Genomic DNA, 27,567 nt, shown 5'->3' with positions numbered 1-27,567 from the left:
AAATTCATTTTTGAATTCCCATTTAATAAACTGATTTTTGAAATGCTTTTAAAAACTGCATTTCAAAATCCTTTTTCCAATTGCACTTTAATAAACTGCATAAATTGCATGAATGAAGGGATCCTGCAGCGAAACGAAGAGCCCAACCTCTGACTTAGTGCCTGTTTACTCAGTCTGACCACCTGTGAAGTTAACGCGCTAACGTGGCTAACGCTAGCATCACCACACGTAGCCCCGTTATTTTAAGGTCATCTTAGCTCATGAAAGTTTAACGTCGCAGCTGTACAAGCTAGCTACGTGTTTTGTAAGCTGCTGTGCTCTTCACAAATAAAGCTGGAAGCAGCTCAGACTATTAGAACCAGCACTGAGGCCTGTTACATTTATGTTAGAGCAACAGCTGCAGCCTTTAAACTAGCGATTAAAATGCTGACAGTAATCAGAATCAAAAACGGTTTTATTGCCAAATGTTGAGCAGGTTTACAACATTAGGAAATTGCTGCGGTGCTTCAGTGCAAACATACTGTCATATAACACTTAAATAAAAATAAAAATAAGGATTAAAAGTGCTAAGTAGATAGATATATACATGAGTGCAGGTGGTGATCAGGGCCAAACATGGAATGATGCAGTGAACACAGCGTAGGGTCACGTGGTAGTGGTGGGAACAGTCATACGGTTATTGTTCATGTGTCCAACAGCAGAGGGGAAGAAACTGTTCTTATGGCGAGAGGTTCTGGTGCGAATGGACCGGAGCCTCCTGCCTGAGGGGAGCAGGTCAAACAGACTGTGTCCAGGGTGAGAAGGGTCAGCTGTGACTGAGCTGCACGCCCCAGTGTCCTGGAGGCGTACAGGTCCTGCAGAGATGGGAGTCTGCAGCCAATCACCTTCTCAGCAGAGCGCACAACATGCTGCAGTCTCTGTTTGTCCCTGATAGTGGCTCCAGCGTACCACACGGTGATGGAGGAGGTGAGGATGGACTCGATGATTGCAGTGTAGAACTGCATCATCGATCATATAATCCATTGTTTCAAATTAGACCTAAAACTCCCCCTTTTGACACATCTTCATGTGTCAAACAAAAGCACAACTAGAAAATTCAAAGAAAAAGGTTCATCAGATCATTTCTCAGGAAACCTCAGCGATTCTCCTCTCGAGTATATTTGCTCCGGGCCTGCAAACCTGTGTTTAAATAATAAAATCAGTTTAATTATCATGTTCGATCTTTTCAGCTCCTGGCTCCACCCAGAGCCTGCATCCCCAGAACGACCTAGAAACAAAACCTGTATATTAGCATCAACTTCACATTTAAACTCAGTTCCCCCCCTGTCCTTCCCTCACTGTGATCCACTCTGTGCTATAAGAAACTAAACTTAAAACACAACAGTTATCAGTCATGTGCTTCATACAAAATGTGCGTATGTTTTAGTTTCACGTTGATCCTCTGAGTGTCATGGTACTTCTTTTAATTTGACTTTATCAAATCGAACCAAAATAGGTTTGCTGTCTTTACTTTGCTCGTTTCCCTCCAGCACCACCTCGTATCACCTGCCCTTTCCCTTGGACCAGTGTTTGTTGTTCCATAACTGGATTTGGAATGTGACAAGTCCACCAATCCCCTATATAACTCCTACATTTGGCTTTGGTTCTGTTTTCCTTCTATAAAATGTCATTGACTTCTACAGTGGCCTGCTTTGGTTAATGGTAACATCAGTAATATCAAACATTTTCTCCCCTTCAGCATTTGGCATTTTCCCAACAATATAATGTGACACCATCATCTAAACCCAGTCAATAAAACAACATTTTCTTAAAGCAAACATCAGCAACCCAAAATTAGCCGCCCAAGGGTGGAGTCTGCAGCTCCACTCTCATGTGAACCTTTCGGTCTCCCTCTCTCTCTCTCTTGTGCTCCTGCCAAAAGCAAAGCAAAGCATCCACCTTTTTCTTACCGGCGTCGTGAATTGTTTGTCAACATCTACTCATCCTAACGCTGGTCCAGTCTTTGTCACGGCTGCACAGCAGACAAGTGGAGCCTCACGCGCAAAGCATCAGAGTCTCCACCCTCATCAATATGAGCTCATTTATTTGTTCTTTCTTTTGTTTTTAGAAAAAGAGTTCTTTATGATCTTGGACTGGATTGACTCGCTGCAATCCTTTAGACAGGAACTGGCAGGTTCCCACAGGTGACCTTTTCCTCAGCCCATTGTAATCTGGAAAAGCTCACCTTATATTTGCTCTCACAACAATGTTTTACAGCGCTGTTAATTCAATCTTGCAGGCCTGCTTAGAACAAAGAAGGAGGAAAAGAGAGCTGATTATTAGCTCATCAGAGCACAAAACATCATCACCAAAGGGGGCGACACCTGACAGTTTTCTCTAAGTGCACTGTTACAGAAATAATGAGCCGCTCCTCGACATGTCCATGTTTAGTAAAACTCCCTCTATTGAAATAAGAAAACAAGCCAAAGCTAACTGACAGAATGAACCCATCACTAAAACAACAACCCCAAAAATCTTCATCACAGAAAAGTTTTGCTTACTAATCCAACAATATGTTGTGGGAATTAGAACTTTCCGGGTCATAAAGCTTTTACTACTGACATAGTCTGAAATCAGACTTAAAGTCACTCCCTCTGTTCATTTAGGATAAATGTATCTATATCTGATTTAGGCTAAGTGCCTTTTGTTTAGATGAACTGCTGGACTTCCAGACCAGCAGGTTTAGGGAAGTCTTTATGGGGTCACACTCTGACCCCCCCCACCACACACACACACACACACACAAACACACACACGCACGCACACACACACACACACACGCACACACACGCACGCACACACGCACACACACACACACGCACACACGCACACACGCACACGCACACACACACACACACACACACACACACGCACGCACGCACGCACGCACGCACGCACAGGCAACGTACTCTTTGTTTGTATGTAGACGTCATATGTTAATGAACGTCATATGTATATTCATGTAACCTCAATAAAAGAGCAGTGTTACGGGGGAGCGGACGAGAGCAACTGGGGTGAAGCGAAGGAACGGCGTTTGTCCGGTTCTCTCCCGTGCACGGGAAACATGAAGAACTTTGCCTACTCGTGTCTTGCTTTGCTATGTAATTAAATTGTCCTTAACGTTCCAACGAATAGGTTTATGCTACAAACCTATCACTGAGGTTAACTACACAACCCCTCGCCACCTCCTTATACACAGGAGTGAGTACAAAAGGGTTGGTACGGACGCATCAGCCGGCCGTCCTTCTGCTCGACACTGTTAGCTGAAAGATGATCGGATCATCCTCTGTCCTGTATTTAAGGCTGAGAGTCTTTGTCCAGTCTCTTTTCCACAGCTACTGTCCACAGCACTGATCCACCTGCAGCACAGCCCCACTCAGTTGTTTTATGATTTACTTTGTGCACGTTTCCCTTCCACTGAGCTTACAAAACCTCTGACAGGAGAAGTCAGGCATGTGTTTCCCCCACCTCCCCTTTTAGGCAGTAATAAAATAGAAAACAAACAATCAAACAGGCTAAAGCTAGAGCACAAGCAAAGACAGCACCGGTGACTAAGTTCTCCCATACTGGACGTACGCTACCACGTGGGCTCAAACAGCAGCACATCAGCTCAGTTTACATACTGTTGACATCTTCATCAGAGGATCAGCAGGGAGCGCTGCTGAGCTGCAGTCGTCTCCACCAGAGTGACGGAGCAGGAATCACAAACAGCACAAACCCACCGTGTTGTTTCCACCCTGTTCAGGAGATCTGAGCCCCCATCCCTTTTTTTCATGTTGCAGCTCTGCACTGCAGGCCCTGAACGCCTCCCGGTTACCCTCAGTGTGCTTAGAGTTTAATTTACAACCGACGAGCTCACAGATCATCTGCAGGCAGGTGAACGAACCCTTAATGTGAGGATAATAGCAGAGCTGAGCTGAGGTCAGAAATAGTCAGGAACGGTGTCGACACAGTGAAGTCAGCTGTTTGGGAATTTGTCTGATTATCAGTTTGGGGGGGGGGTCGGTGTTAAATAACAAAGGCGGTGTAGGATGGAGAGAGGAGGAGGGAGGGAGCAGTGATGATATGAAGTCAGAATACACATGTGGCAGACATAAGGGGGTCAGACAGGAGCAGCATCAGTCTCTGCTCTGTTTTGTTAATAACGTAGAAAAATAGTTTTGTACAATCAAGCTACATCGACGGACGCTTTACCTCACGTACCCTAAAATGAAAAAGTAGTGACAGTAAGACGGAGGCTGCACATGACACCATGACTGAGTTCACAGCTGTTGCTTTGATTCTAACGTTTAAGACTTTTGGCATCGACTCCGTTTTAATAAATGAGTGCTGGGAGGCGTCGTTTGACTTCAGGAGCTCCTGCAATGCTCCTGCGATGCTCCTGCGATGCTCCTGCGATGCTCCTGCGATGCTCCTGCGATGCTCTTACTCTGCGGGAGAAAACCAAAAACCAAAAGTAGCAAACATGGAGCGATATGACTCGTTTAGATTTTGGGAAACGTGCATCGACAGGTACAGTGTCCTTTTCCCCGCGTCTTTAAAAATAATTCATGCATAGATCCCCCACTGAGAAAACCCTTTTATATACTTTCTCCTTTGTACACATTTTATATAGAACTATATATAATATCATTTCTCTATATCTATATTTTCAGAAAAATTCTTTCCACACAATAAAAAACAACAATTTAACAAATGCTTCAAACAAAACAACAAAAAGAGAGAAGATGGAAGAAAGAAAATCACGACTGAGGCCAGTTTGGCACTTTGTCATGAGAACATGACAGAACTCTGTTAGTTGACGGTAAATAGCGAAACTCTATTTTTCTTTGGTTTTTCTTCTCCCTCGATGAGAAATGAAACACAGCAGTACTTACTTGGCACCTAAAAATGCTGGTCGAATGAAAGATATCAGTGTTTTCATAGTTATATGTTTAGTGTACGCCTCCCCCCTCCAGACTGCTCAGCAGATCGGGAATTTTTAGAGAAGAGCAGGAGGGAGGCGTGTCAAATGAGAGGAAGAGAGCAGTAATAAAACACGGATGTAGAAAAGAGAAGCATAATGTGCACATAACACACAGGAGATGGAAAAAGAGATGACGCCAGCGTAAAAAAGAGAAAACAGCGAGGAGCGAGAGAGCATTCGTCCCTTTGACAAATGTTGGAGGTCTTGAGCCTGGAAACAGCAGACCGTCTTTGAAAACAGTATCTTTGAAAGATCTGAGTCACCCACCCCAAACTGCTCATCTGCTGCTGGACACTTCAGTTGCACCTCCACATGCCACCAGTGGAGGGAGCTGCCAAGTTTCACAGCACATGACGCAGCAGGTGGAGTTGCTTTTGGAGAAAGAAGAGAATAAGAGGACAGAACGAAGGCCCACGTCTAGAGGCCTCCCTTCCAGAGCGGTAGCAGAGCCAGTGTTCCTGGTCCCTAGGTGGCGCTGTGTCGGGCCTGTCCCTACTATACCCTGGTGGTGGAGTGGGGGTGGGGCAGGGTGTTGTTGTGGCCGGTGGAGGGGAATGTGTTGAAGGCGTGAAGAGGCTGCATGCTGGTGATGGTGCTGGGGATCACGGTGATGGTGTATGGCGTCATCAGCGGCACGTTGTCGGGGGCGCGGCGCAGCGCCAGGGTGTAGTCGGGAGGGCAGGCGGGCCGCAGGATGTCGTGGGGTCGCAGGGGCTCCATGTCGTGGTGAGCGTCGTGCTCCCAGTCCTTCATCTGCAGGGACATGATCTCCTCCTCCTGGCTGTGAGCCAGGTCATTGGCGGGGCCGCCCCGCTGAGGGGACAGCCGGTGCCGGCGCATCTCGTGCTGCTTGTCACGCTTGTAGTAAAGGGCGGCGAAGGCCAGGATGTTGAGGAAGAAGAGCGACGCTCCAACTGCAACTGTCACGCTCAGTTCGGTGGAGTAGTCGCGGGTGTCTCCGGGAAAGAGGTCCTGGGGCGGGCGCTCTGAGCCCTCGGGCTCAGGATCTGATGGGAAGGTAGGGTAAGGATGACGAGTGGTTCGAGGAACGTTGTTTCTGGGCCTCATGGTGCCGGGGTCACGGCCTGCGGGGGAGCGCGTAGTGGTGGGAAAGAGCACGTCGTGCAGGCTGTGAAGATGAGGGACTAATTCCAGCCAAAAGGCCACTTTGTTAGCTCTGTAGTTGTCTCTGACACGAGGTTTCAAACCGATGTGAAGGTACTGCTTGTCCTTCCAGTTGAACTTGGTCCAGATGACCTCCTCGAAGCGGTTGGGCTTGGTATGAATGAACCTGGTGTCCTGAGGGACGGGCAGGTTGGGGTCCCTGGTGGAGCATAAAGGTTAAACGTTTCAGTTCAAAGTTATATTCAGTCTCCATTATAAGTAACATGTGGCATCAATACACTGAATACAGACAGGAGGCCCATTCTCTGTGCAACCTTTAAACTATCTAAGACCAACCGGCTGCTCTGGGATCTGGATGCTTTTGGTGAACCAGTATGTTCAATTCTTCAAAGCCACATGGGAATTAAACTAGCAACCTAGATTCAAGTATTCAACATGACTAGAAGGCTATCAGTGAACATACAGTAACGTGTACAGTTTACACTACTGTGACATGAGGCCTACCCAGTCTTTGCGAAGTTAGTCCAGTAAGTCATGACCACAGCGCTCAGCATCACATCGTTCTTGGAGAAGTTGCACGGGAACAGGTCCGTGGCACCGATCATCGGTACGCCGAACACGTAAGGTATCTCGTCTCCGTGCGCGGCATCGGCCCACTCGGGCCGCATCTCGGTTTGGCAGTGGTGGTAGAACGTGTAAAAGTAAACTGGGGACTGAAACTCAGCATGGAGTTTGGCAGTGGCCACAGCTGGTGCCACCCACTGGTGGTCCGTAAACAGGAAGTGAGTGAGAAATCTAGAGAGGAAAAAAAACTCTTTCTGATAACAAAAGGAGTGACAGGCAGCAGAGAGGAAGCATGACTGCATTATCCAAACATGTCTGTACTGTGACTGTGGTCCGGCTGTGAGGGGTTCGCAGGCCGATCTGTCAGAAACACTGACACTGAGATTGGGAGCCCACTACCTGGGGGATGATAGCATTACTGCCCACAGAGCCTCAAAGGTTAAGGCGCAGACACGCCGTGATGTGGATGAGTGGCTCTCTTTAGCACGCTTGTCTTGTTTGATGCACTTCACTGGGCTCACATGTTACTGATTCCATTCTTTACTCGCATGTTTTAAACGCTTAAAGCACTTTCACAGCTTTTGATATTCTTTTGAAAATTCATGTGAACTCAAGCTGTCAGAATTGTAATGTAAGCTTTGATAATTGTCCACATTTGTCATTTTGACGATTATCCGTTTATTTTAATGAATACAGCAAACAGAAAAAAACGAACAAATCAACAAACGCGGCTCCTAATGAGACAAAACCTGATGATGCTGCAAAATGCAGTTAAGTGAGAGGAGGCTGTAAAATGGAATAACTGAAAAAGTGGCAGTGTACAGAGGTGGCGTCCTCACCCTCTGGGTAGCCGTAGAGGTTGTCAACAAAGCTGGAGATGGTGTAGTCGAACGCCGCAGCTGAGATGCCGTCGTTGTCCTCACTGTCGTCCACAAACTTCAGCCCCTCTCCCTGGTTCACTCCTATCAGGATGTCATAGTTTAGGAGCTCCCCCTGGTGGAGCAAATAAGGAAGAACATGCTGAGTGCTGGAACAGAGCCTGTGTGCATCACAAGTCTACAACAGGAAGTGCAGCTGAAGCACAGCTTTGTGAATTGGCAGCATTTCATTTCCCAGTAAACAAAATAAAGATTAGCTGTTGCCATGAAATTCCTACTATGAAATGTAAATACTGCAATATATGCAGGGTTCATACACATTTTTAGGGTCAAATTCAAGCACTTTTTAAGCACATTCAAGGTCAATTTTCAAGCTTTTCCAGCACACTACCAAAAAAGAAGCATGTTTCACTTTGCATCACCTCAGTAAGACCTTGTAAAAATTTAAACAAATCATCTGAGGTCGATTTAAATGTCTTTTGTTCCCCTTTTGTTAAAAGAGCAGCACACAAAAATACAGAAAAAGGAAACGGTTGCCTTACATGCATATAGTGTACAAACTCAAAAAAACACATTCCTCTTAAAAATGTGCAAATGTGAACAAATCAACTTGTTAGAGATCTTCATCTCCACTGTAAATAAACAACAAGCCAGAGAACAAGAAAACTGCACCAAACACCACAAACACCAACAAATTAATGTCTTCTCATCAGACATTGAAGCTTCTTTCCTGTGTGACATAAAAAATAAGAGACAGATGTTTGTTTGTTTTTTTAACTAGTTAAGCACCCACGTTCAGTCATCCACCCATTCACGCACACATTCACACACTGGTGATGTAGCTACAGCCACCCTGGGGCGCCACCAGGCCCTCTGACCACCACCAGTAGGCAACGGGTGAAGTGTCTTGCCCAAGGACACAACGACCGAGACTGTCCAAGCCGGGGCTCGATTACAAGGCGAACTCCTAACTCTTGAGCCACGATCGCCCAGTGGGGACATGGGGACATTTCAATTTCCAGCAGGAAGCTCCCCCTTTTTGTTAAACCCTTTAGATCAGGGGTCGGCAACCTGCGGCTCTTTAGTCCTTATAGTGCGGCTCCGCGTGGTTTGTGAAAATAAATTAGCTGAAGTGTATTTTATTTATGTTAGTTCTTTTTTTAACTTGTAGTTCTAAATTGGAAGATTATTGTGATTTTGCAATATACAAATAAAATTATATTTTCTTATTTTTTCATCGCTCAAAATAAGCGTCACACTCGCGGAAGCCGGTGTACCCGGCGAAACGCCGTGCATTTATCGAGCCTTTCAACCCCAGATAGGCCAATTATGGCTCTTTGGCTCTTTGGGTCTTAAAGGTTGCTGACCCTTGCTTTAGATGAACAGAGTTTTTTTATTAAATACATAATCTTTAATAAATGTTCTCTTTTATAAAAAGTAGGATAATTAAAAAAAGTTTTATTATACCTCTATTGCGTAGAAAAAAAACTGTCTTGTTTTCTGTCGTCTGTTATATAATATTAGTGATGTTTGTGACAATTAATTTCTTAATCGGCTGGACTAACCAATAGTCCACAACCAGGAAACACTGAAATTTTAAGTTAAGTTTGAAAACAGTTTAAAAAAAAATACCCCATTCCAAAATGTCTTGTGACAATCTCATTGGCTTAGGGAGTGATGATGTCATAGATCTTAAGAATCTTAAGTCCTTTGATGTTTTTCCTTAAGTAGGGGTGAGAAACAGCAAGTTTTAGTTCGTTTCAGCAGCATCTGTGTTTGCAGCCTACAAAACGTTCACCACAAGCTCTTCAAAGTCATCGTATAGAAACTCCAACATGTTTCCAAGAAAAAAACAACCAATTCAAAAAGATTACGCCGCCTCTCCTTCCTGGCGTGGCCGGCCAATTTCCCCAAATGGCGTCTCATCCTTCCAAAGGGCGTTAGAGGAGAGTAGGAAGGAAAACTACCTTCTCCAGAAAAAAATGCAACAAATTGAAGAAGAGAAACTTCAACTGGAGGACAAATGTAGACGAATGGAAGCCCAAAATAAAGAGCTGGAAGAAAGACAACAGCGCCAGCCGGACATAAAAATTATTAATGAGGGCTGGGGAATCAAGTTTGCTCAGAGCCGAGAGCAGATTGTGCACCTCATTAAAGAAAACAGGCAAAAGAGTGCAGAACTAAAAGAAATGACCAACCAGCTCCAAGACAAGAAAACGATGACTGATAAGATACAACGGGATCTCCAATACATGGACCGAAAAAATCGGCTCCTCCAAAGACAGCTCCATGAAGCTGTGGAAGAAAAGAAAGAATTCCTCCAACAGAAGGAAGAGCAGGACAAAAAGCAACGAGACATGCAGCACGAACTGAAGAGCATGCAGGAAAAATACCGCATGCTGAAAGAAAGCCTGGATGAAACACTGCGCCAAAATAAAGACCTTCTTCAACAGAAAGAGCAACAGCAGGAAAGACTGAAAGAAGGAAAACGTGTCGTCCAGGACTTTGAGTCTAAAAATCTAAAACTGCAAGAGTTTTGTAATCAGCTGGAGGACAAAGCAACTAAAGTGGAAGAAGAAAAGGACAAACTGGAGAAACGCTGCTCACAGATGCAGAGAAGGATCGATCAGATAGCGAGAAACAACTCCGAGCTCGTTAAGGGGATTTTGGTGGAATTCAATAACTTGAAGCGTGAAAACACTCAAATGCAGGCGCAAAAACAACAAGAAGACAAAATACATGAAGACCTGCAGCTCACGCTCCATAAATCCAGAAAAGAAACGAGCAGTTAGAAGACAAGCACAAAGAGGTCCAACAGAGAAATGCAGACATGCACAAGGACAAGCTGATACAGGAGGCAACATCCAAACAACTCAAAGACAAGCTTGAAGAACAACAAGCAACATTGGAAGAGGTGGAACAAAGATGTGAGAAACTTGAAGAACAAAACGCAGAAACCATCGATGAGCTGAGAAATCTCATCCTGGAGAAAAAAGCGCTCGTGGAAAAGTGCATGAAAAAAAAGAAAAAATGGTTCCACTTGTTCCGGAGGAGAGACGCTACTGCTTCCTCACCTGATGTAGCCTTGTCTTGCTCCACCTCTGTTAACCCCCCCAACCAGTCCCGGCCGTTGACTGTCCCCTCCTGAGCCTGGTTCTGCCGGAGGTTCCTGCCCGTTTAAAGGCAGTTTTTCCTCCCCACTGTCGCCAACTGCTTGCTCAGAGGGGATTGTTGGGCTTTTCTCTCCTCTGCCTTGTTTCTTCATTTACTTGTTTAACTTTTTTCATTATTACTTCATTTTACCTTGTTTCTTCATTTACTTGCTTGTTTAACTTTTTTCAACTTATCTAAATAATAAACCAATTAAATTTATCCTTTGAGTATTTTTCATCTCATCTTTACAGAATCTTTCCAAAACATTTTCAAACATTCAGATCTGTCTTTTATTTTCTTCTTGAAGCCTCATAAATGGTGAACTAAAAACCCGGAACATGGTTTGAAACATAGTTTCAGCTGAAACTGGCATAACATGCTGTGTGTGTGTGTGTGTGTGTGTGTGTGTGTGTGTGTGTGTGTCAGGATATCACTAGTTAGGTCATCATGTTTAGACTCATTCACTCCAAAATTATTTAGGCCAAATCTTTAAAACAGTGTCATTTCATACACATTTTCAATTCACTTCAATCGCACAAATGCAGAAATAATTATTTGCAGTATCTTATTTATTATGAGAATGTCACGCCTGATCATTTGTACCTACACCACCAAAAATGGGGGCAAAAGGGAGGAGATCATGTTTAATCGGTTATAAGAAAAGGTCAGAAATATAAGTGCCGACATGAGCAGTGTCCACAGAAACCTCTGACTCTCAGCTCAAAGCTCATATAAACCATTTCTACAACCAGCAAACAAACAAAGACACCGAACAGTTAAAAGAGCAGTGACGTCACCACGAATCTGTGGTCAGGTAATATCCATGTTTTGATTGATGATTTTCTGGAGTTAAATGTGAACCGCAGCATATTTTGGGTGTTATATGCTATTAAATACTTTTTAATTTATTTAAAAGTATTTAATAGCATATAACACCCAAAACATGTTGGGTGTGGAAATAAGAAAATCAGAATTTCCTCTGTTTGAGTCACAGTAACTTTGACATAGTAACATTTGCAGTAAGTCCTAAATGTTCACCTTTAAAATCCCTCCCTCTGTTCATTTTGCCCACATCATGTTTCAGTGGTTGGCCTCAGGTTCTTCAGCTTCCTGACAGTCTGAAGTCAGCTGACAGAGTTTCACCTGCTAAATACACAGAAAATCTTGTTAAAGCCGCACAGTTTGTCCAACAGTAATATTCCCATTAAGCCCTTTCTAAACACTTTATAACAATGTGTCATCACTAAATTATAAACTTCTTCTCCAGATCTGCACGACTGCACTTAGTCACAGACTTTATTTAATTGTCCTGCGGCTGCTATCATATATTTTACCAAACAGTTCTTCTCACACAGTCACAGATATATTTCTCTCAATGCAAACTTCACTCATGTCTCAGACAGGAAACTTGAGTTTTTCTTTTTTTCTGTCCCCACTCATTCAACTAATTTGCATATTGAGTCACATCTCGAGAAGTTGCCCTGACAACAGAAATGCATATTCAAAACATTGCTGCATAATTCAATTATTATTATTTTATTTTTATTTCTACAGTCGTCACTTCTTTTGCTCAATCAGCTGGAAACCACTTCTAATTCACTATTTTAAACCTGCTTTAAGCTTCTAATCCCTGGTTGGTCCTCCCAGTCTCTTTTTCCTTGTCACAAAAGTCGCTCTATTGTCCTGCAACTTCCTGAGTTATTCCTCAGCTTCAGCCTTTAAGTGTGTTAAATCTACACCATTCAGCATTTATGTCATGTATTCACATTCATGAGTGTAAGCATGTCTTCATTGCGTGTATGTTGTGTGTTCATATTAATATTGAGTGTAAGCTGGTCTTCGTTGCCTCGATGTGTTTTTATAATCAGATTTAATTCCTGCATCTTTGCGCTGAACTGTGGATTCAAACTGTCTCACTTCTGATTCTCTCCAAAAACAATTTCACATGTGACAATTTCTACATGTGTGTTTTCTATTTTTCTATTCATTTATGTATTATTAGTTTATTTATTTCTTTATCTCTCTTACTTTTTTTATTTACCTTTCTGTTGTGATGCTCTGGATGTTTCTAAACCCACAAATTCAGCCTCAATGTTCAACCCAACTTTCCTCTGCTGTCACTTTAACACGTCCAACCTTCACCTCTCACCGGTCCTCGTCCCCTCTTCTCTCAACTTCCTGTGTGGCCTCCCAAATCAAACACAGGCCCAAATCAGCTGTTTCTTCTTCTCTCTTCCTCTTTTCAGTCTTTTCTTGGCGCTTAACTCCCAGCATGGCAAATATGAACTCAGACAGTCCCATCCAGTGGTTTCACACAGTCATGTCACTGGTACACTTTCCAGCTTGTAATTCAGAGCGCATGTTTCCATCAACATACATGCTGCTGGACCCTTCAGTGTTTTAGGTCAGGTGCACTGTCTTTTTGCCTGCTGTTAATTCTTCAAGTCCACGGTGTTGTTCTGTCTGTCTTCTGTCTTCATCAGGAGATTAACTGTCCTTTAAGCTTCTTCTCAGGATAAGGACAGGATGGGAGGTGAAGCTGTGACATTTTAAACCAAAGCCTGTTTTCCTCCCAATTCTGTTAATCTATCATTTTTCTGCTGTATTCTTCCAGGAGGTTGAGCAAGTCCATGGGCACCTATATTAACACACTAAGACATTTATTTAATATCATTTTCATTACTATTACTTTGCACTTTCATTCTCTAATTCCTCTGTTTTCATTTTGAAACGTCTCTCACAAGCTCACAAGCTATATTCAGACTTCCTGCTTCACTTCCTGCCAGACACACACTGCGATTGGTTTATAAAGGCCTCTCTTATTAAAATACATAAAACAATCTAATCAGAAAATAAGTACTAAGAATATATATTTATCTTGTAACATTGTTTAAGTTAATGAACAATAGAATAGAATAGAATAGAATAGAATCCAACTTTATTGTCATTGCACATGCACAGGTACAGGGCAACGAAATGCAGTTTGCATCCATCCAGAAGTGCTTTAGTGATATAGATATATTACAATATATATTAGCAATAATATAGATATGTGAGTATATTACAGAAATGGGTCTATTATGTTATAATGTACACGGTATGAAGTATGTTGTGAATATTGTATAACTATAAGTATGTACAGGCTGTAGTGAGCACAAGCTATGTACAGGATATGAACAGGATATAAATATGAAAAACTATACAGAATATGAAATAAATAACTTTACAGGAATCTGAGATATACAGCTATACAGAAATGGGAACTATGCAAGTTGTAAACAGTTGTAGGGTTAAAAATTATCAAATGTACAGAATGATTATTTACACAGAGCTATACAGTAGTGCAGTTAAGATAAGTGAGATATGTGGATAATTCTACAGAGGCTATATAAAGTGCTGGTGGTTGTGAGTGGTGGTTCAGTCCATGTTATTATTGTGTTTGAGGGTACAGTTGTCCGTTGTGGGTGTGTGTATGTGGTTGTGGGTGTGTGTATGTTCAGTCCATGTGTTAACGTGGGTCAGATGTCAGGAGGCAGAGTTCAGGAGTCTGACAGCTGTGGGGAAGAAGCTGTTCCGGTACCTGGTGGTCTTAGTCCGGAGGCTCCTGTGGCGCCTCCCAGAGGGCAGGAGGGTGAAGAGTCCATGTGATGGGTGACTGGGGTCTTTGATGATTTTCCCAGCCCTTTTCAGACACCGCTTCCTGTAGATGTCTTTTATGGCAGGAAGTGGTGATCCGGCGATGCGCTGGGCAGTTTTCACGACCCTCTGCAACGCCTTCCGGTCCGAGGCAGAGCAGTTCCCGTACCAGACTGTTATACAGTTGGTCAGGATGCTCTCGATGGTGCAGCGATAGAAGTTCACCAGGATGTCTGAGGACAGGTGGTTCTTCCTCAGAGTCCTCAAGAAGAAGAGGCACTGGTGAGCCTTCTTGACCAGCTTGGAGCAGTTGGTCGTCCAGGTGAGATCCTCGGAGTGTTGAATTGTGTTGAAAACTAAGATTACAATATCAATCAAGATAATTATAATGATGGTTTTTGCTGTAATTAAACAGTCATGTGGAAATGTGGCAACCACAGAACTTTAGAGGCCTTTTGTTCAATTATGTGTGGACTGTTTCTTTAGTCTCATACACAAATTGTTCTCAGCGTCTATGAGACTGATGAAATATCCATGTGTGCTGAAAGAGACTGTGCTGGTCTGACGCCCTCAACCGAGGTATTGTGGGTAATGAAAGAGCAGATAGGTTGGCTAAAGCAGCTGTTAAAAAAGTAGACATAGATGTGCAGATACCATTGTTGAAATCTGAGGGAAAAGAATAGTTTGGACACAAAGTAAGAACTTCTGGAGAATGGCATGGGATAATGGAACAAAAGGGAGACATGGGGTACAAAACACAATAGAAGTTAAGAGGAGTAGTGGGTTAAATAGGCAGCAGGAGAATACAAACAGGTCACTGCTTTCTGAATGGTTCTCTTTTTATGATGGGGAAACATCCGACTGGGTTATGTGATGGTGTAATGCTATGGAGACGGTTGAACGTGTGGTTATTAGTTGCAGGAAGTATAGAAGTCAAAGGAGAGTGTTGAGGGTGGGAACTGGTGGTGAAATGAAACTTACGTTTGAAAAAGTGGTTAATCAGTTAAGTCCTGATGAGGTGAAAGGAGTGGTTTTTCATTTTTGAGAAATACTGATGTCATCAAGAGGATCTGAGGATCTGGAGGAGAAGTAAGAGTAAAAGCCAGGAGATGGCAGTAGTGCAACATCTTTGGATGCAAGCTGCTGTTAAAAATGACAGAAGAAGAAGTTTGCTTGATCGTTCCTCAGCTCGTCTGTGTGAAGCTGAGTGTAAAGAGGCTCCTGCTGTCAGAGAAACACTCTGACTGTTTCACAGAGTCAGACATGTTCAGACTCAATCTCAGTCAGAAACTCAGCATCACATTGATGAAGCTGCAGATTAATTGTGGTTAATTTCTGATTAATTTCTTTGCTGCCAGCTGAAATTTAAATGTAATTTAAAAGAAGGATTCAAGGTTATTGGGTTTTTGAACCCAAAGATATCACATGAACGTGTATGAATTGTATGATATGTCTCTTCTATTTTTCCATCCATCCGTTCGCTTCCACATCTCCTTTTCAGGGTCGTGGGCGGTGCTGGAGCTGTCTTCTTCTTCTTCTATTTTTCTATGATCATATTTTGATGTTGATTGTGATTGGTTTTATTTGTTTCTTCGGCGGTTGTAGTGTTTTAATATTTAGTCTTTTTTCCATTATTGTAATTGTGTATAAAGTTTGATTTGAATGAAATTTACACTCAAATGCTTTCAGTGTTGCTGTGTTAAGTGTTTGCATGTCTAACGTTTGTATGGAAGACTGGTGGGGGAGGCTGTTACATCTTGCAGGAGGTCTCCTCTCTCCAGGAACTCACTCTGCAGGTGGGGGAGATACAGGAGAGGTGGAGGAAGAACTCAGCCTGGGTGTCTATGTCTTGTGTAGTCTGGAGGATGAGTGGATGACAGGGTGCGTGAAGTTTTCTCTGTGGTGGGATCGGGTGGGCCGTCCTGGGCTCTGTGGGGCCGGGCGATGCTGCTTGCCCCTCCTTTCCTTCCCTCCCCATCTCCAGCTGCCTCCCTCTTCCCGCTCCACCACAATCACCCACACATGCAGGGCCTTGGGGTAAAGGTGTGTCACCAGGGTGCAGGGGAGGCATCCCCCCTCTGTCCCCTTTTGGCTGCCTGTGCCTCAATTTTATCCCACAACTTAGACATTCACATTACTCACACTCTCATAACACATACATATAGGACCTTGGGGGTGGGCACGCTACACGGCATCCAGAAGACCATCAGGGTGTACGACCTCACCCCTGGCGCCGTTGCCCACCTCTCAATTTTAAATCCACGTAGACATTGAGGGCTATCAGGAGGGGCTATGCGCTTACCTGCTGCTGAGTAAGTGCATATGAGAGCATGAGGGTGGGAATGGATGTTTGTATCTGTGTGTGCCTTTTTGTCTGTGTCCATATGTCAGGTCGGGTATCAGACGCCACCTCTCTGGGGACATCTCAGGCCCTCCAAGGTATGGAGGCCTATCTCCCCCCACCACTCCCCCTGCCAGTGGCAGACGCCCTCAGACATCGGTGCATTGGTGGTTCTTTGTGTCCGGGGATGGGCGTCCAGGTACTGCTTGTCGGGGCCTGGAGCCTGGGGCTCGCTCGGGCTCCTTCGGGGGTGGGGTGCCTTTGGCCTCTCAGCCTGGGGCTCGGTCACTCTGTCGATCTTACGTGCTGCACAATAATATTCAATATTTACAGTTATATTCACATAGATCATTGCGGTGATGTTGTTTATTATATTGCTCTCTTTTGTTTGCTTGTTTTCTCTTTTTTCTTTCTCAACAGGTGATCCAGGTGATTGATAGATGGATTTTTTGTCTGTTTGTTTTGTTGGCTTGGACAACTTCCTACCAGACCCGTGGAAGTGGAAGCTTCAGTGAAGAAAGATTCCTGCTCCCAGCCGTTCATTGGCTCGGCATTTTAAACCCCTAAAGGGTCACCTGGCCTGTAACTAAACAGGGCCAATAAAAAAAAAATCTCAAGAATAATACAAAAATTTCAGCCAGTTTAACTTAATACATTAACTTATTCTTGTGTACACAGTAATTCATAAATAAATAATGTATATTATCAATAAAGATTGATCTAAACAGTTTAACTGCTATGTGCAGATAAAGGTTGCATAGCTTTAAAACATTTGCTATCCAGCAAATATCAGTCAAACTCAACACAAAAGGAAACACAACAATGGTTCAAATTGTTTGGACCGGTGATCCAAATCAACTGGTGTTGGTCAAACAGATGTGTGGTAGACTTACTTTGAAGGAGCTGCTACCGACAAACCAGCAAATAAACACCAAATATTTCATCTGTGACATTTGTGAGGTTTCCTCAAACACACTCCGTCAGTCTTGTTGCTGTTGAACGACAAACTATTTAAAAATGTCGCGGGTTTACCTGGTCATATTCTCATTCACGGGGCGATCGCCAAAACAAAAGCAAACCATTAACACCACGCCGATGCTGTTCACAGGACAGCAAGAGTAACGATCAGGAGCATCTTGTCTTCGTTATCGTTCCCCTCGTGCGTGTTATTACTGCGATTTCAGCGTTTTTGCTTCACAACTAAAGTGTGCAGTTTACTTTGTGTGGACTCAGATGTGTCAGTTGGTTTGTCTTTGTTTTTGAGTGTGGAGGAGAGTTAGATTGGGTTGGTTTTAAAGCTAAGTTAAGAATATTCTGAATTTCAATTCAATTTTATTTATATAGCCCCAAATCACAACAACAGTCGCCTCAAGGCGCTTTATATTGTACAGTTTAATTTCCAAAACTTGCATATGATCTTCAGTTTGCAGCTGGACTATCACATAGCAGCTGGAGCAGTCTCACATGGAGGCCAGTCCACTGCTGCCACCTGTGGCCAAGTGCCATAGCCTACTACTAGATGAACTTTTTTTTAAATTTTTTTAATTTTAACTTTATTTACAAACAACAGTATAACATACACAGCACCGTCATTAAACCGATTATGTTACATCCTCGGTTGAGCATTATAGCAAGAAAAAAACAAACAAACAAACAAACAAACAAAAAAAAAAAAAAAAACAATAAGCACAAAGCTAAAAGAGTTAGCACAAAAAGAAAGAACAGTCATTGAAGGATTTGAACCAAAGGCAAAAAATAACATGAGCAAAAAAGGGCAGTCATGCTTATAAAATAGGGAGGTTTTTATTTTTTTATTTAACATAGATTAAACTCTTTAAATGGTAAATGGTAAATGGCCAGCTCCACATGTCAGTCCAGAAGGAGTGCACTGATTCACAGTAGAAAAACAAGTGATCCAGACTTTCAATATCATTTTCACAAAATGTGCAGGCGTTCACATCTAAGTTAAATTTCCGTCTTAAGAATTCATTGGTTGGATAAACCTCATTAATGATTTTAAAGTGAACCTCTTTTACTTTAGGGGAAAGAGGAAGTGAAATATACTTTTTTCTTATCGCCTTAACCTCTCAAATTCTTTAAGGATATAATTTCTTTTAACCGGATTAGGGCAAATTTCATTTATCAAAATATTCCTGATCACTTTGTTTGTAAACCTGCTGTCACCAAATTCAACTCCAGCTATGCAGAGCTGCCTCAGTCCAGGAGAAATTTTAGAGTGCACAATATCTTCTTTTATCATTGATCTCAAAGGGACTGGGATGGCTTTCACTGGGGATTTATATCTCTTAGCAGTACATCTTACATCAAATTTCTCACAAAACGTCTCATGTTTTAGTAAGACCCCATTATCATCCATAAAATGAGCTACAGCCCAAATCCCTTTAGATCTCCATTCATCCACGTACACAGATTTCCTACACAAACGGATATACCTGTTGTTCCATATAGGGGTATTGTGAGGAGTAAAGCTATGTTTATAGATTAATTTCCAGTAGAGACGGACCTGCTGATGGAAAGCTGAGAGTTTAACAGGTAACGAACTGCAATCAAAGTCACAACGTAACAAAAAGTCTATTCCACCCATTTTGCCAAAAATCACATTGGGAATAATGTTCCAAAAGGAATTTTTGTTCCTAATGAAAGATCTTAACCATTTCAATTTTAGTACACCATTCATAACATCAAAGTCAGTGGCATTAGCCCCACCCTCTTCATAATTCTTAATCACATCATTTTTCTTTATATAATGACATTTGTTCCTCCATATGAACCTAAAATTAAGAGTATTTATAGATTTAATTAGTTTTGGAGGTATGGGCAGAGAAAAGGCTGGATAGATGAGTCTGGACAGACTGTCCATGTTGGTTAGCAAGATTCTCCCAAACAGAGTTATGTCCCTTTGCAGCCACATGTTTAAAATTGACTTACACTTTTCTATATTGGTACAGATATTCTTATTTTCTGTTGATGTCTTATCCTTGCAAATTACAATGCCCAGATACTTCACCTCTTTTTTGATCTGCATATTATTTATTGCTTGCAGGGGACACTCATGCAGAGCTAGAATTTTGCATTTATTAATATTCAGCTGTAGGCCAGAAGCTTTGGAGAAGTGGTTGATCACCTGCAAGGCTAAAGGAATCTGGTCCTCATTTCTTAGAAACAGGGTGGTATCATCTGCCAGCTGACTGATTATTATCTGTTCACCCATCACAGTTAACCCCTCAATGTGACTGTTTTTAATCAAAATAGACAACAGCTCAGCAACCATGATGAACAGAAGTGGTGAGCTGCTACATCCCTGCCTTATCCCTCTATTAACCTCAAACCTTGAACATGTACCATGTTCTAGCAAAACAGAGCTGTTAATGTCATTATATAGCATCTCTATAACATTGATAAATTCCTCTCCAAAACCAAAAGACTGCAGAGTTTTTAATATGAACGTATGTTCAACTGAGTCAAATGCTTTGTAAAAATCCAAGAACAGGATGTACCCTCTCTCTTGGATTAATTCACTGTATTCAAGGAGATCCAAAACCAGCCTAATATTGTTATGAATTAGTCTTCCTTTCAAAAAACCTGATTGTGTTTCACTGATAATGTTTGAGATGCCTTTCTTTAGCCTCTCAGCTACAGCTCCAGACAGGATCTTATAGTAAGTGTTTAGTAAGGTGATGGGTCTTAAATTGTCTAAAATTATTTTATCCTTACCCGATTTAGGGATCAGGGTTATCAGCCCTTGTTTCATGCTCGGCATCACTTCTTTTTTCTCTATCGATTCCTTTAATGCATCAAACAATAAAGTTCTTAGGTCCTTCCAGAAGAATTGATAAAAATTAGTAGTGAGTCCATCTGTCCCTGGGGACTTGTTTAATGCCATTTTCATGACCACCAAATCCAGTTCCTCAATTTTAAGCTCTGAATCACACAGATCTTCACGGCTTGTCAATACATGGGGATGAGATTATGAATCTTATCAAAGAAACTATCAGAATCAGCTGCTGAATATTCTGAGGAGTACAATTTGGAATAAAAAGTGAAGACTTCCTTTTCAATCTTTCTGAAATCTTTACATTCAGTCCCATTTATCAACAAGCTTGAGATTAGATTTCTCTGCTGTCTGCACTTTTCCAGCTTACTAAAATATGATGAGTTCTTTTCACCTGTGTCACGGTCCCCGTGCCTGCTCGGCTGGCCCTGTGTGGCTACATGTTATGTTTTGTCTTTTCTCTCTCTCCTCTCTCTCTGCTCGCTGCCTGGGCGGAGCTCATTGTGAGCTCCCGGCCTCCACCACCTGTAGGCAATCACCTGTGGCTCCTCACCCTGTTTGCTCCCGCTACTTAAGGCAGTGACTGAGAGCACCTCGCCGCTGGACTATTGAATAACGCTCATTTCTCGTGTTTTGGTTTGGAGACTCTGGACGCTTTTCCTGACCCCGCTCTGCACCCCTGGGAACCCTGGCCCCCTTCTCCCTCACCTGTATATAGTGCACCTGGAGTGTGTAAATAAACCTGTTTTTCTGAGACTTCAGTCTGCGCCGAGTCCTCCCTGCTCCTCCGTGACAGAATAGTCCAGCCAACCATGGACTCAGCGGACTCTGCTTCCTCGGCCCCGGCCCCGATTACCTTGGAGGAGCCACTACATCGGCATGAGCAGATGTTAGTCCGGCTCAGTGGAGAGGTGGCCGCCTTGGCTCTGGCCGTCGCCCAACGAACACCACTAGAGGCGAGCCCCCCCGAGGCGAGCCCCCCGGAGCGCCCAGCCTCTGCCTCATCTCCTCAGGTAACATCAGGCTTTGCTGCAAGCGCTGCTGCACCACCTCTCTCCTCTGTGTCTTTGGATAAGCTGTTGCCCACACCTGAGGCATTCACGGGGGAGCTGGGGAAGTGCGCGGGGTTTTTGATGCAGTGCGCTATGCATTTTCGCCAATTGCCACATGTCTTTTCTAGCGATGAGGTCAAGATCGCCTATTTCGTTCAGCTGTTACGTGACCGTGCTTTGACCTGGGCGCAGGCTCAACTTCAAGCAAACCCTGTAATTACGTATGCTGACTTCCTTTCCAAGTTTAAGGCTGTGTTTGATAAGGGCTCCAGCACAGAAGCCGCCGGTCACCGCTTACTCAACCTTAAACAAGGTAAGCGCAGCATGGCTGATTATTCTGTTGATTTTTGGACCCTGGCAGCGCAAACAAAGTGGGGGCAGGAGGCATTAAGGACCACGTTACTAAACAACATCAATGACGACCTAAAGGACGAATTAATGATGCGTGAACTCCCTCAATCTCTGGAGGCTGTTATGTCGCTGTGTATTCAGGTGGATGATCGGCTGCGTGCGCGCCGGAGCGTGCGGAGGCACGCACCGCGGGAGCCGCGGGCAACAAGAGACCCATCCCCCGAGTCACGAGGAGCCCGTGAGTACAGCGGGGGCGAGGAAGGAGAGCAGCCGATGCAGATAGGACGCTCCCGCCTTTCACCCGCGGAACGTCAGCGTCGGTTCTCCGCTGGTGAGTGCCTGTATTGCGGCCGTAAGGGTCACTTTATCTCCACCTGCCCGGCTCTGGCAAAAGAGCGCGCCCACCAGTAGTGGAGAGGGTACTGGTGGGCGACCTGTCTGGTAAACACTCCCATCCACGTTTAACATTGCCCGCAAAGCTCATGATACAGACAGCGATTCACCCTCTTTCTGCATTAATAGACTCTGGTGCTGAGCAGAGCTTCATTGATATCTCACTAGCCACAAAGCTGAACGTTGCTACCACAGCTTTGCCTAATCCGCTCCGTGTGTCTGCCTTATCAGGCCAACGTTTGCCGGACATCACTCATATTACTGAACCCTTGTCTCTCACACTCTCCGGTAACCATACTGAAAGGATTAGCTTCTTCGTGTTCAAGACACCGTTTGCACCACTTGTGTTAGGTTACCCCTGGTTGGTGCAACATAACCCCCAGATAGACTGGAAGAAAGAGCGTGTTACGGGGTGGAGTGTGGAATGCCACATGAACTGTCTTAAAACTGCCACCCCCCCCCCCCCCCCCCCCCGGTCACTCGGCTAACCACAGTTGAGCCCACAGAGGAGTGCGATTTGTCCGCTGTTCCCTTTGTCTATCACGACCTGGCAGCAGTATTCAGCAAGGACAAAGCAAAAATGCTCCCCCCCCACAGGCCCTACGACTGTGCCATTGACCTCCTCCCAGGGGCGCCGCTTCCCTCTGGCCGCTTGTATAGTCTCACCCAACCTGAGAGAGAGACAATGGAGAAATACATCACCGACTCGCTGGCCGCGGGCATTATGCGGTCCTCTTCTTCTCCTGTAGGCGCGGGGTTTTTTTCGTCAGCAAGAAAGACAAAACCCTCCGGCCGTGTATAGACTATCGTGGCCTCAACAGAATCACGATCAAAAACAAATACCCGCTGCCCCTTCTCTCCTCTGCCTTTGAACTACTTCAAGGGGCTACAGTGTTCACCAAACTCGATCTGAGAAACGCTTACCACCTAGTGAGGATTCGAAAGGGAGACAAGTGGAAGACTGCATTCAATACACATCTTGGTCATTTTGAGTATTTGGTAATGCCCTTCGGTCTGACGAACGCCCCTGCTGTTTTCCAAGCGCTAGTCAATGATGTCCTCGGGGATTTTATTAACCGCTGTGCTTTTGTCTACCTCGATGACATTCTTGTTTTTTCAAAGACTGTGAAGGAGCACGAAGTCCATGTGAGACAGATTCTCCAGCGCCTGTTGGAGAACAGACTCTTTGTGAAGGCGGAGAAATGTGACTTCCACGTAGACTCAGTGGCGTTCTTGGGGTACATCATCGCTCAAGGTAATCTGAAGCCTGACCCGGCAAAGGTCCAAACAGTCCTAGACTGGCCCAAGCCCCCAAATCGCCTGCAGCTCCAGCGTTTTTTGGGCTTTGCCAATTTCTACAGGCGCTTCATTAAAGATTATAGTAAGATCACATTGCCTCTCACAAGACTTACTTCCCCGAAGGTGTCGTTTCAGTGGGACCCGCCAGCCCAGGAGGCGTTCGCCTGCCTAAAGGAAAGGTTTGCCACCGCTCCTATCCTTCAACAGCCCGACCTCAACCAACAGTTCGTGGTGGAGGTGGATGCGTCGGAGATGGGGGTTGGGGCAGTCCTGTCTCAGCGCTTTAAAGGTAAACTCCACCCGTGTGCCTTCTTCTCTCGCCGCCTCACACCAGCGGAGCGGAATTACGACATCGGGGACCGAGAGCTGCTGGCTGTGAAACTCTCACTAGAGGAATGGAGGCACTGGCTAGAGGGCGCTGAGCGTCCCTTTATTGTATGGACAGACCACAAAAACCTGGAGTACATCCGGTCAGCGAAGCGTCTCAACTCCCGGCAGGCCAGGTGGGCTCTGTTTTTCTCACGGTTTGACTTTTCTCTCACCTACAGGCCCGGGTCACGAAACGTAAAACCTGACGCCCTTTCCCGGCTGTTCACCGTTACGGAGAAAGACCCTGACCCTGAGCCCATCCTCCCCTCCTCCTGCGTGTTCGGAGCAGTCACTTGGGCGATTGAATCCCAAATCCTCGAGGCGCAAGTCACCGAACCCGACCCAGGGACGGGCCCACCAGGGCGGCTTTATGTTCCCACGTCCGTCAGGTCACGTGTTCTCCAGTGGGGTCACACCGCCCGCTTTTCCTGCCACCCTGGACTTCATCGCACGATCTCCTTCTTGCAACGTTACTTCTGGTGGCCCTCCCTGATAAAAGACACTAGAGACTATGTGACCGCCTGTCCCACGTGCGCTCAAAACAAGCGTCCCAATCAACCGCCGTCCGGGTTGCTCCAGCCTCTCCCCACTCCTGGCCGGCCCTGGTCCCACATCGCCCTGGACTTCGTCACGGGGCTGCCGTCCTCTTCAGGTAACACAGTAATACTAACCATTGTGGACCGTTTTTCTAAGGCTGCACATTTTGTTGCCCTCATAAAGCTCCCGACCGCACTGGAGACTGCTCAACTGCTCACGGCACATGTGTTTAGGCTGCACGGCATCCCTGACGACATCGTGTCCGACAGAGGCCCTCAGTTCACCTCGCGGGTTTGGAAAGAGTTCTGCACGACCCTGGGCGCAAAGGTTAGTCTTTCATCTGGTTTTCACCCTAGACCAACGGACAGACGGAGCGTGCCAACCAGGAGCTGGAAGCTGCCCTTCGCTGTGTTGTCTCCCACAACCAAGGCACCTGGAGCGACCAGTTACCGTGGATTGAGTACGCTCATAACAGCCTCACGTCGTCCGCCACGGGAATGTCGCCGTTCGAGGCTTCTCTGGGGTACCAACCGCCGCTGTTTCCTGCTCTTGAAGGCGAGCATGCGGTCCCCTCTCTGCAACACCACCTCCGAAGGTGCCGTCGGGCCTGGCGTACTACCAGAGCGGCCCTGCTCTGAACTAAGGAGCGAAACAAGGCCCTCGCTGATCGCCGTCGGACCCCTGCCCCTGCATACGCCGCGGGTCAGAAGGTATGGCTGTCCACTCGCTTTGTGCCTATTCGCGCTGAGTCTAAGAAACTGGCGCCCACCTTCCTTGGGCCTTTTGAAATTGACTCTGTTGTCAACCCGGTGTCTGTTCGCCTGAAGCTGCCGCGCAATATGCGCATACACAACGTCTTCCACGTCTCTCAGGTCAAGCCCGTGCTCTCCAGCCCGCTGTGCCCCCCTCTTAGGGCCCCTCCGCCCGCCCAGCTTGTGGATGGTCAGGAGGTGTACGCCATCACTCGTATTATGGACTCTCGGCGCCGGGGACGGGGTTTCCAGTACCTGGTGGATTGGGAGGGCTACGGGCCGGAGGAACGGTCCTGGGTGCCCCGGTCGGCTGTCCTGGCCAAGGAGTTGATCCGGGACTTCCATCGTCGGTATCCGGGTAAGCCTGGTGGGTCGCCGGGAGGCTCCCGTTGAGGGGGGGGGGGTACTGTCACGGTCCCCGTGCCTGCTCGGCTGGCCCTGTGTGGCTACATGTTATGTTTTGTCTTTTCTCTCTCTCCTCTCTCTCTGCTCGCTGCCTGGGCGGAGCTCATTGTGAGCTCCCGGCCTCCACCACCTGTAGGCAATCACCTGTGGCTCCTCACCCTGTTTGCTCCCGCTACTTAAGGCAGTGACTGAGAGCACCTCGCCGCTGGACTATTGAATAACGCTCATTTCTCGTGTTTTGGTTTGGAGACTCTGGACGCTTTTCCCGACCCCGCTCTGCACCCCTGGGAACCCTGGCCCCCTTCTCCCTCACCTGTATATAGTGCACCTGGAGTGTGTAAATAAACCTGTTTTTCTGAGACTTCAGTCTGCGCCGAGTCCTCCCTGCTCCTCCGTGACAACCTGCCTCAATCCACTTGGCTCTCGATCTTATAAAGGCACCCTGGGCTTTCTCTAGGTAAAGATCGTCTAATTTAGTTTGTAACTCCATCAATTTATTCTTTTCTTGCACGTTTAGTTTTTCTTTACTACAGCACTGAGTTATTTCACGAAGTAAATTACTTTCATATTCCCGTTTTTCCCTGTTCAGTTCTTTGCAGAATTTTATAGTGAATTCTCTGATTTTGAATTTAATAAGTTCCCATTTCTGTATATTACCCACTACTGAGTCATCATTTTTTATATCTGTAATTTTATGTCTAATTTTATCACAATACTTGTCCTTATTTAAAAGGCTGGCATTAAATTTCCAATATCCCCTGCTACTACGTTTCATCCTTGTTGGTTCTAAGACAAGATCAATGAAACAGTGATCAGATAGGGGTGCTTTGGAGATTTTAGATGGTGAAGTACACCTCAAAATGTCATCGCTCACTAACCAATAATCAATTCTTGACCTGCTTTCTCCATTAGGTTTAAACCATGAATAATTCTTAACTCCAGGATTCAAACTTCTCCAAATGTCTGTAAAATTATTATCACTAGAAAAGTTCTCAATAATGTTATTCTGTTGCCTCCTTCCTAAGCGAGGAGGCCATCTGTCCATCCATTCATCTGAGGTCATGTTCCAGTCTCCTCCTACTAGGATGTAATCTGTGGGGTACATAACTTTAAACTCTGAAATAACATTTGTTAGATTTTCCAATAGATGTTTATTTTGACCTTCGTTATTATGTCCATAAAGATTTGTAACAATTAGAAATATACCTTCGCTCTTCAAGCTGCAGTTGACCAATGACCCTCACTATCAGCTTTATATGTTATAATCTCCCCTGGGAACTTATTAAAACAAATCGCCACACCTCCAGATCTGTTAGATCCACGACTGAAAAGAATCTTGTCTCCCCACTGATTAGCCCAAAAGGTAACATCGGCATCCACAGAGTGAGTCTCTTGTAAAAACAGACAGTGACATTTTTGCCCCTTGCAAAATAAAAAAAGTGCCTTTCTCTTAACAATTTCCTTCAAACCCCGAACGTTTAATGAACCAAAAGAAATTTTTGAGTGAACCATAATAAGAGTATGCTAAGAAAATAACTTTTTTTTAAAAAAAGAAAAGAAAAATATATAAACATGAGTTTAAATTGTAACACTTGTCACCAACTCAGTGACTAATAACCTTTAACTTTAAGTAGAACTCTTTTGTCCCATTAATAATATTCCACTGTATACAGTCTTACATCAAGTCTTTCATTCAACGTCGATGATCCTCCGTCCTTCGATGTATCCATGAGGACCCCGGAAAAAGGCCCGTTTCCCAGCCCGTCTGGCTTGTTCAATTTGCGGCCACAGCCGCCTCCTCTCTTCCCAGTCCTCCCGCGGCAGTACCTCAGCGAAGTGGAAACCCCCGTTCTTACAGACAGCCGAATCTTTGGTGCGACGCCAAATCTCCTCTTTCACATGTCTCAGAGCAAA

The 27,567-nt window shown here is 44.9% G+C and overlaps 2 protein-coding genes across 2 annotated transcripts in view; one reads left to right on the top strand and one right to left on the bottom strand.

Moving 5' to 3' along the window:
• Window positions 1-27,567, top strand: part of LOC146675633 (ribonuclease inhibitor-like) — a 132,729-nt gene that overhangs the window by 13,639 nt on the left and 91,523 nt on the right. The gene's annotated exons all lie outside the window — the stretch shown is intronic.
• Window positions 5,386-9,409, bottom strand: LOC146675639 (neuroligin-2-like). The gene is made up of 4 exons (XM_085400807.1): window positions 9,371-9,409; window positions 7,517-7,750; window positions 6,635-6,948; window positions 5,386-6,329 (listed from the first exon to the last, which is right to left on the bottom strand). Exons 1-4 carry the CDS (start codon window positions 9,407-9,409, stop codon window positions 5,501-5,503), a joined length of 1,416 nt encoding a protein of 471 aa, XP_085256933.1. The 3' UTR covers window positions 5,386-5,500.

This window comes from Rhamphochromis longiceps, linkage group LG3, assembly GCF_057381845.1.
Source record: "Rhamphochromis longiceps isolate RC_006_pf linkage group LG3, R_longiceps_female_GT1.1, whole genome shotgun sequence".
NCBI classification, from domain to species: Eukaryota; Metazoa; Chordata; class Actinopteri; order Cichliformes; family Cichlidae; genus Rhamphochromis; species Rhamphochromis longiceps.
Note: the sequence above shows the minus strand (reverse complement) of the source record. Positions and strands in the feature narration are given on the sequence as shown.

What these genes read in the sequence shown, in the direction of transcription:
- LOC146675639 (XM_085400807.1), bottom strand. Translation starts at nt 9,409, where the DNA reads ATGTTGGAGTTTCTATACGATGACTTTGAAGAGCTTGTG. An exon ending in ATGACTTTGAAGAGCTTGTG is followed by an intron (nt 7,751 to 9,370) that starts GTGAACGTTTTG and finishes TTCCTGTTGTAG; the next exon opens with ACTTGTGATGCACACAGGCT. An exon ending in ACTAACTTCGCAAAGACTGG is followed by an intron (nt 6,330 to 6,634) that starts GTAGGCCTCATG and finishes ATGCTCCACCAG; the next exon opens with GGACCCCAACCTGCCCGTCC.